Below are 10,166 nucleotides of genomic sequence, written 5' to 3'. Positions count from 1 at the left end.
TGAAATTAAAGACGAAAATTATTATTTTGATCGTTTATTAATTATTACAAATTTTGTTCAAAATGTCCGCCTCGGCAACGTATACTAATTTCGACTGTTGTCGTATGCAACCACATTTCTCTTTTTATTACTACAAAGGCGTTTTCTATTCGTGGATTGGAAGAGATAGCCCTATACAGTGGCCTGCACGTTCCCCAGACCTAACTCCGTTAGATTTTTACGTCTGGGGACAAACTAAAGAACTGGTGTACGTAACGGATTCAAACAATAGAAGAACTACAACAACGAATAGAAAGAAGAAGATGTCGTGACTGTATCTATACGTTGCCGAGGCGGACATTTTGAACAAAATTTGTAATAATTAATAAACGATCAAAATAATAATTTTCGTCTATAATTTCAAGAAATCTACATTGAAAAACGATAGGGAAAAGGTTTTTTACATTGCATAAGATAAATATTTTTTACCTGTTAGGTGTTTAACGTGCTATTCACACAAAAAGGGGCTATAAACACAAATTTCACAAATCAGTCCGAGTAGAGTCAATGCACTAATTTAAGGAATTTGTGAAGTTGTTGTTATTATTTAAACAAGATTAGTATACCGTTTGAATGGGGATAGACTACAGAAGTTTTGATAAAATCCGAAGATCGCTATCTCTTTAAAAAAAAAAATTATAGCCATGTAAACTTAAATGTTCAGTCCACTTTTAACTTTTCGGAAAACTTCAAAGCTGAATTTAAAAAAAACTAGATGATATTTGCCAGTAAATTTAGATTTGATGTAACCCTACATCAATGCACGTCAAAACAAAATATTTACTTCGAGGCTACGCCTAGCAGTTTTTTTTAAATCGAAATTAAATGATGCAATTTGGGTATTTTGGTGAAATTACTAAAAAAATTAATTTAAAAGTAGCCGCCTGGCATGGAACGTGTTATGGGGGCTGAAAATATAGGAAATGACCCATTCTATCCGCCAAATCATTTTGGCACACGATGCGCCAAACACCCTGTATAGTTTGATAGTTTCCAACATTAAAAATCAGAACCAGCGATCTGTGGGTCTAGACAAAGTGCAAATTATAATCGCAAACCAGTCGCAAAGTGGTCGAAAAGCCCCTTTTTTGTATGGAGTTTTGACGGATTCGATTTTCGATTCGATCAAAAAGTGCGTTTTGTCTAGGGGGGCTGGTATTGATGGTGGCGCCCCGCTGTCAATGTCATAGATAGGACAGTTCAGTATATTGGGATTGGTTTAGATTCTCTAAAGGTCTATACAGTGTTATAACCTTAGATTAATAAAGCGTTATAACCTTTATAACCTTAGTCTGAGGCGTAGCCCCATACCCATACTTCGGTGTGCGGGCTAGCCGTAGAGGCTAGCGCTTCGATTTGAACAATTTGCCGCATAGTGTACTTGCGCTAAGACTTGCGCCAAGTAGCGCGGAGTTCGCCAAGTCGCACGCGATATGACATCATCACAGATAGAAACTTGAATTTTGGGCACATTAGAATAATATTTTTTAACCAAGGTAGATAAAGTTAAAAACGGGATTATTTCCAAAAAACCAAAAGTTATCGACAATCACAGCAAGAATTTACCAAGTGTTATTTGGAATACCATTTTGGAATTCTTACTAAATGCGCCAAATTATGACGTCACTTGCCACACTCGCGTAGTACAATTTTTTTTCAGTACAGTCAGTTTAAACTAGGCAAAATTTTTATTTTGAATTTTTTTTTGGGAATAATGTATTTTTTCCATCAAAGCTGGAGCAGCTGGTTTTGTAATTTTGATAACAATTTAGAGAAGCATTATTCAGGGTTACATAACAAAAAAAAATTTGGAAAAAGTGAAGATATGTGGCAACACGAGTAAAAAGACCGTCACTGGGAGTAGAATTTTTTGTTTTTTTTTTTAAATGCCTATTATTTTGAAAATATGCCACATAGACTTTTTTTTATATTTTTCTGATAACCAGCACAACTTGCCTCAACACCCAGTTCCGGCTTGACGTTGCATTACGGGACACCCTGTATATCTCTACTTAATCTGTGATACTGGCTGTATAGTTCCAAAATACTGGACTGTCCTGTCGATGACATTGACAGTGGGGCGCCACCGTCAATACCGGATCGCTGGTTCAGATTTTTGCCATGTTGGAAACCATATAGTTGAACGATGGTAGCGCCCCCCTGTCATTGAGTTTGGTGGGACAGTTCAGCGTGGGTCATCTATATGTCTAAAACCACATGAAGCCATAATTTAAAATTAAAAAAAAAAGTAAAATCATGAAACTGTCAGTCAGTGTCAAATTCAATATTTGTAAAATAATTGAAAGTGCCGTAGGTAGCGGGGGCGCTAGTATCTATGCACAATTTGCCAATCTTCATACTTTCTACATTAGTTCCATGATAATCCGGCATTCATTCCTTTTTCAGATCTAGGACGTCCTGCTGGATTCGATTGCATTGCATTGCATTGCAGCTGTTGTACGGGCTGTGACTAAAAAAACCATAAATGTCAAAAATGGGTAAATAATTGGCAAGACGAGAAACTCGATAAAATTGGAAAAACAGCTAGAAACATTGATTTACTTCTTAATTGAGTATGGTTGCATAACATGCCCGTAAAAACCGGCTGTTTCTGTTTATCTTCTCCGTAAACATGAGTTATTCCAATATAAACATAATTGTTAATTCGTGTCTAAAATTAGATCCTGGGCTCCGGCAAAAATTATTAGGTAACTGGAATAAAGACTTTTTAGCTAGCTGCCCACCGACTTACGGGCGCTCATTTCATTCATGTAAACAATTAAGACAAGCTCAAAAAGATGCAGTTACGGTGCTACCATCGCCTCAAGAAGTAAGTCCATTTTAAGTATCAAACTTGACCTTAAACCTTAAAAAACAAACTCTAGCTGGTCCTAGTTTTATCACACAATTGCTAATCACTGCTACTCGACTTTTAAACCTGTTTGTGTTTGAAATTTAAAAATGATCAATGTTCTACGTTTGCATTGAAGATAAGTGTCCAAAAGAGGACCTATTTTAATTTTTGACTGTCTTTTTTATGTATTATTATATTTTGTAGGTTACAGTAATTTTACGGAAGAATGAGTTTAACAAGGAATTTACATCTGGTGCAGTTAAGTCCTATGATTCCAATCAACTGGCATCAAACGATCCCATTGAAGATACAAGAAGCGAAGCTCAGTGCAAGATGACATCAGGTAATTTCAATAGTTTGTTGTTATTTTGAATTACATGATGCTGATGACCCATATCCAACTAACCGTGCCATTTCAGAGGCAATGTAACATAATTCAGGATTTGGATTTTCACTATCCTGTTGAGGAATAAGACCTTACTTCATAGGATCATCCCATTGAGGAAGATATCTAGTGGTGATTTTTCTCCGTTCATCATCAACACATCTGCTTTTATACTTCTGACTGATATCTACATAGGTAAATGCTAAGAAATATATCACAGCTCGTATGTAAGGGTGATGGTTACTAAACATAAACCAGATTCAAAAGTTAATTGATGTACCTACTTAATAAAAAATGATGCTAAGGCGAATTCTTAAATAGTGCTATCATTGTGTATACTTACTTTTATATTAATTATGATTTGTTGATATTCCTCCCTTTTTATGTTTTTGTGAATGTAAATCTAAGGCCTGGTTTCCACCAATGTGTAGCGAAGCAGAGAAATGTTTTGAATAACCAAACAGATTTATTATTGGAGAATGGAGTTCTGATTGGTTATCCAATACTTTTCTCTGCTCCGCCTTGGTAGAAACCGGGACTAAAATAACTTTTACAAAGCTGTGACATTGGCACAACAATGGCTATTAAGCAAGTTAATTTTACCACTTTTGTTACTTTGGAGATAAATGGCAATGTTGGAAGTTATTCAGTTGCTGTTATTAATCTCTTTATGATATTTGAAGTATAAATAATGTCTCTATATTTAAGCGAGTTCTTATATTGCACACATCTCCATCATAACCCTATTCAGGTCTTGTACTACTATTGTGTAAATAAAATTTGTGATTGTTACAAAATGTTTCAGGTCTCTTAATGGGAATTTTCGACGGCCATGGTGGACCAGCTTGTGCTCAGGTGATCTCGAAGAGGCTGTTAAACTATGTGGCTGCTGCGCTACTTCCTTTAAATGATCTAAAGAAATATATTAGGACTGAACCAAAAGAAAATTTGCTGGACACTTATAATGATAGGGTACTTATATTTATATCTTTAAATAATTACATAATAATATTACAATATTAAGGTAAACAGTATTGATAATAATCAATTTTCATTGTTTTTTCTAGGTGGAAATTGTAGAAGATTTGAAAATAATGTATGAGAACAGTTTCAAAGAATATTTACAAGAATTATCAAATTTACCTAGAGAGGGTACAGACATACGTGCGTCATTGGAGCAAAGTATTATGAAATTAGATAGTGATATATCAAAAGAAGTAATTGAACCCTTCAAAAAATCAGGCACCATTAACCCCAAGACACTATCAGTGGCGCTGTCTGGAGCAGTCGCATGTCTTTCTCATATTGACGGACCTCATTTGCATGTAGCTAATGTTGGTGACTGCAATGCTGTGCTAGGAACCTTGACAGAAGATAACGAATGGATTGCAAAAAAAATCACTAAAGAGCACAATTCTGAAAACTTTGACGAACTGAAAAGAATATGGAATGAGCACCCAGACAGTGAAAGAAAGACTGTGATAAGAAGAGACCGTTTGCTCGGGGAGTTGGCCCCACTGCGCAGTTTAGGTGATTATCGTTACAAGTGGTCTCTGGAGACTTTGAATAACGTGGCCGTCCCACTGGTCGGCCAAAGAGCCGTACCTCCCAACTATCACACACCGCCTTATTTAACTGCACTGCCAGATATTTATTACCATCGACTCACATCGAAAGATAAGTTTATGATCATTGCCTCAGATGGGCTGTGGGATATGATGACACCCTTGCAAGCGGTGAAGTTGGTGGGTGAGCATATGAAAGGCAAAGTGTTTTTCAATCCGCTCAAATTGCCGAGAAAGAATATACAGTTGGGGGACATCAACGATTTGTTGTTACACAGAAGGGAGAGTTTGAAGAGTAAGCCGAAGGATAGGAATGCAGCGACGCACTTGATTCGGCACGCGATCGGCGGGACTGAGTATGGCGTGGACCACTCGCGCTTGGCGCACTTGCTTAGCTTGGCGCCCGACGTCAGCCGTATGTTCCGCGACGACATCACGGTCACTGTCGTTTTCTTCGACTCAGAATATCTCAGGCAATGTCCCACCTAAATGTATCAATATCCGTCTATCATACAAAGCAACGACTTGGGTGCATCACTGTTTACAATCGAAATTGGACAGTGCCGTTTTAATTTTAAGAACACCATCACAAGATTGTCTGAATCGTGTTTATGTGTGTGTGGATTGTTACAGTCCATTATATCCATGAAAAGGCGTCGATTTTCAGAGATTCTTCCAATATATGCTTCCATAAATATTATCTTGATGTTTATATTTCCACTGAATGAATAAGAAACTGGAAAGATATGAAATGAGAAAATATTACCCACTTGCTTGGAAAGGTGCTAATCTTCGTACATATAGACTTATTATTAAGTGCACTCCTTATGCATCAACCAACCACTGCATATAAGCTAAGTAAGTTTCACAGCCCTTTTTTTATTGGATTCCCGTGAGTTCAAGAGTTATTTTTACTATCCTAGGACCCAGGTGTTATAGCAAAAGAAATTCTTTTTGCATGGCTTAGCGTTCCATTTGTTTGCTCTGTGAATCAACATAATGAAAAAAATACTGCAAGTGGCTATAAACTGAAATATAAAAACATTAGTTTTTTAAACTACTGGCCTTTATTTTAGTTGTGTTATGTAGTTTATTTTTGTTATTTATTATTTAATACACACGAACAATGATATGATCTGCTTAAAGATATTGTCAGCCGTTTTATACTATTATTTGAATATGTTTTTATTAAGTAATCTTATTTAGCGGCATTATTTTCTATATTATCGGGCCGTAGCTGAGCTATGCGAAAGAAATGTGAAATATGATATTTTCGCTTATTTCAATGATACCCGCAAAAAAGAACATATTATTATTAGGTATTTAATTTGAAATCATAATTTGGCGAAACTAAAGTCACATTTTTATATGTTGTTTCTAGCTGTTTTTTAATTCGCGTGGTTCTAAGTTCGCTATTTCGGGCATTCTGTAAAGATTAATTATTTAAAAGAATAACTTTAATTCAGTGTTTTGCAACTTAGAAAAAAAAATATTTGGCTATTAATAGAGAAACCGGCACATGAAAACGCCGACTTCATAAAAACTGTGTCATAATTTTGTTATTTATTAAAAAGAGGGCTTTTACTTTGAAATGCTTCTCCTAATCCTGACTAAGCGAAATCGAAATAATTATAGTGAAACTACCTCAAATTTATTTTTAACGTTTTTCTGTGTAGGCTTTGCTGTCTACGAACCTGCTAACTCTTAACAGAATAGACTATTTGATACCATTCCTTAATAATTTGAAATCTCATTTTTTTTAAAAAGACTCATTCTGGTCTTAAAAACTTAATTCATTTTAAATTACCTGTAAATTAGGATTTTTCGTTGCATTGTAATTGAAAAAAAGTAGTTTGAGTTGACAAAATAGTGACGTCACTTGCTTGTATTGCCATACAAAATTTATGGGAGTCTCGTTTTGACAGTTTTAAAAAGTACGTCAATTGACTGGTGGTGTCAACACGTCAATAGCAACTCTGAAAAGCGACGTCAAGTGTTATTAGAATGTATAAATTGATATAAATGATGATAATTTTAACATTGTTGTGATCTTAACAATATACAATATAAAATAATAATGTCATGGTTAGCAATAACATAATTATACATTTATAATAATAATAATTTATTATACTTTTATTATAACTACTATGATTATTAAATTGTAATCGTGTGTAAGTAGTTGACGCTGTTTGTAATATAAAATACATCACGCTTTCGTATTTCTTTGTTTTTTACTTATTAGTCGTTACCTCTACACAGTGTGAGTCTTGATAAAGTGCACATAAAAGAAAATAGGTAAATCTAGACCTATTTTTATGGAAGGAAAAAATTTTCTTTTTCTTTCAGTTACTTACATTCTAAAGAAAACGTCATTTTTAGTTATTTGATAAATTTCTCCAAATAATGCCCTTATTACCACCAATATGGTATTATTTTCTATTATATTATCTTTGAAAAACCAAAAATCTCATGTCTCTATCCCTAATTCGCTATCACAAAGTTAGCTTTGATCGTTTGAACAACAAAGGCCTGCCACCACATTATTCTCCACCTTAGGTAGAGATAATTTTAATTAAAATGCTTAATTTACTTCGAAATCTTTTTTTTGCTGGGGTAATGTTTGAAACGTTACCCCAGCAAAATTTTTTTTTTGAAAGTCGTTCTATCCCGGAACCAAATACATGGATAGATAGCTTTTGTTGCGTAGTAATTTGTCCACGAATAGCAAAATTTGTTCGTGTCCCGGTTTTCAAGTTACTCAGAATTTTGCTGGGGTAATGTTTTGTGATGTCCCAGATCTCGTAAATGGCTCAACGCAGAAGTTTGAAAAAAATACCAATGATAGACCTTAATATGTCCAAATTAGTTCAAGCATTAGTCATTGATTTGAATGATAAACACCAGTGTAATTAAATGATCTCGAAAATCAGATAAAACGGATTTGTGAGTAAACCAGTACTCTTACAATCGAATAAAAAGGTGTAGCATGTACCCTTGGTACACCTTTATAACCACAGTAAATATAAATGATGTGGCTTTGCGCAAAAGAGAGATTTCAAGAAATTTATTTTATTTTAAGTCTTACTTTCGTGGCCGAATACGCAATTCCCTTATAACAAGGGAACATGGCATACAATGGACAAATTAAAATGTTCCTTGAATAAGCTATCCTGTTAATTTCAGCTTTATATTACGGCTTATAAGAAAGTTATCGGACTGCAAAAAAATATCAGGAATTCTTCTATAAGCCGACCAAATTATAAAGGTCACAAAAAGCGACCGTTCCATACATAAGGCTTGCCATCTTAAATCAACGGTATGATATCGAGCTTTCGTCAGTACAGTTGCGAACAAAGGTGTTGTGTTGAGTTGAGAGGTCAGATTATTGAAATAATAAAACGAACATTTTATTTTTTAAATACATTTTAATAAAAATTTACATTACAGATAACAATGAGAGGATGACATTGCAAGGTGGTGCCAGTCCAGTCTAAAATCCGTTGATATATGCTGCATCTGCCATCTTTTTGACTAAAAGATTCTTCTATCTCGCAGCTTAGACTTTTACTACAGACCTTAGACAGTATTTTTGGCAAATTCTTACGCATGGCGGAATAAGGGACGCTCTAGAGACTCTCATGTCTACAAGGAGTCACATGAACTCCGGTTTTAAATCCGTTGACATCTGCTGCATCTGCCATCTTTTTGGCTAGAAGATTCTTCTATCTTGCAGCTTAGACCTTTAGCTACAGACCTTAGACAGTATTTTTGAAACATTCTTACGCATGGTGGAGGAAGGGACGCTCTAGACACTCAAGTCTACAAGAAGTCACATGAACTCCAGTTTTAAATCCGTTAACATCTGCTGCATCTGCCATCTTTTTGGTTAGAAGATTCTTCCATCTTGCAGCGTAGACCTTTACCTACAGACCTTAGACAGTATTTTTGTGAAAATTCTTACGCATGGTGGAGGAAGGGACGCTCTAGACACTCAAGTCTACAAGGAGTCACATGAACTCCAGTTTTAAATCCGTTGACATCTGCTGCATTTGCCATCTTTTTGGTTAGAAGATTCTTCCATCTTGCAGCGTAGACCTTTAGCTACAGACCGTAGACAGTATTTTTGTGGAAATTCTTACGCATGGTGGAGGAAGGGACGCTCTAGACACTCAAGTTTACAAGGAGTCACATGAACTCTAGTTTTAAATCCGTTGACATCTGCTGCATCTGCCATCTTTTTGGCTAGAAGATTCTTCCATCTTGCAGCGTAGACCTTTACCTACAGACCTTAGACAGTATTTTTGTGAAAATTCTTACGCATTGTGGAGGAAGGGACGCTCTAGATACCCAAGTCTACAATGAGTCACATGAACTCCAGTTTTAAATCCGTTGACATCTGCTGCATCTACCATCTTTTTGGTTAGAAGATTCTTCCATCTTGCAGCGTAGACCACTCCTGAACTGTTGGACATAATAATGGATAAATAACTTAATGTATTTAAAATGTAAGTAGATAAGTATATTAATTAATAATATTTTTTGTATGCGCAATAAAGCACCTATTACTATTACACATTATGTCAATTTCCAAGCAAACCCGGGAGTTTTTGGTAGTTATTTATATGAAAATATATTTCTGATATTAAGTCCTAACAAATAATAGTAGTTACATTTCTGTTGGTTTTACGCCCAGATTCCATAGAAAAGTGCCCATCATCCTTTAATATTTAAAAATCGTTTGCACGAATTACAATATTCCACATAACTGTACAAAACATTGACAGCTAAGCTACTAATTTGCGAAGTATACCTGTATGTATGGAGTGATCGCTTTTCTGTAACCTTTATAATTTGGTTGGCTTATAGAAGAATTCCTGATATTTTTTGCAGTTCAATAACTTTCTTTTAAGTCGTAATATAAAGCTGAAATTAACAGGATAGCTTATTCAAGGAACATTTTAATTTGTCCATTGTATGCCATGTTCCCTCGTTATAAGGGAATTGCGTATTCGGCCACGAAAGTAAGACTGTTAAAATAAATTAAATTTCTTTAAATCTCTCTTTTGCGCAAAGCTACATCATTTATATTTACTGTGATTATAAAGGTGTACCAAGGGTACATGCTACACCTTTTTATTCGATTGTAAGAGTACTGGTTTACTCACAAATCCGTTTTTATCTGATTTTCGAAATCATTTAATTACACTGGTGTTTATCATTCAAATCAATGACTAATGCTTGAACTAATTTGGACATATTAAGGTCTATCATTGGTATTTTTTTCAAACTTCTGCGTTGAGCCATTTACGAGATCTGGGAC

At 35.1% G+C, this 10,166-nt stretch overlaps 1 protein-coding gene across 1 annotated transcript; it reads left to right on the top strand.

Moving 5' to 3' along the window:
• Window positions 1-2,344: 2,344 nt before the first annotated feature.
• LOC135086987 (pyruvate dehydrogenase [acetyl-transferring]-phosphatase 2, mitochondrial) lies at window positions 2,345-7,065 on the top strand. The gene is made up of 4 exons (XM_063981838.1): window positions 2,345-2,869; window positions 3,098-3,236; window positions 4,084-4,250; window positions 4,346-7,065. Exons 1-4 carry the CDS (start codon window positions 2,672-2,674, stop codon window positions 5,330-5,332), a joined length of 1,491 nt encoding a protein of 496 aa, XP_063837908.1. The 5' UTR covers window positions 2,345-2,671; the 3' UTR covers window positions 5,333-7,065.
• The last annotated feature ends 3,101 nt before the right edge of the window (window positions 7,066-10,166 follow it).

Source organism: Ostrinia nubilalis, chromosome Z (assembly GCF_963855985.1).
Source record: "Ostrinia nubilalis chromosome Z, ilOstNubi1.1, whole genome shotgun sequence".
Taxonomy (NCBI): Eukaryota; Metazoa; Arthropoda; class Insecta; order Lepidoptera; family Crambidae; genus Ostrinia; species Ostrinia nubilalis.
The sequence above is the reverse complement of the archived record's forward strand: the minus strand, read 5'-3'. Positions and strand labels throughout refer to the sequence as shown.

What these genes read in the sequence shown, in the direction of transcription:
- LOC135086987 (XM_063981838.1), top strand. Translation starts at nt 2,672, where the DNA reads ATGAGTTATTCCAATATAAACATAATTGTTAATTCGTGTCTAAAATTA. An exon ending in TGCTACCATCGCCTCAAGAA is followed by an intron (nt 2,870 to 3,097) that starts GTAAGTCCATTT and finishes TATATTTTGTAG; the next exon opens with GTTACAGTAATTTTACGGAA. An exon ending in TCAGTGCAAGATGACATCAG is followed by an intron (nt 3,237 to 4,083) that starts GTAATTTCAATA and finishes AAAATGTTTCAG; the next exon opens with GTCTCTTAATGGGAATTTTC.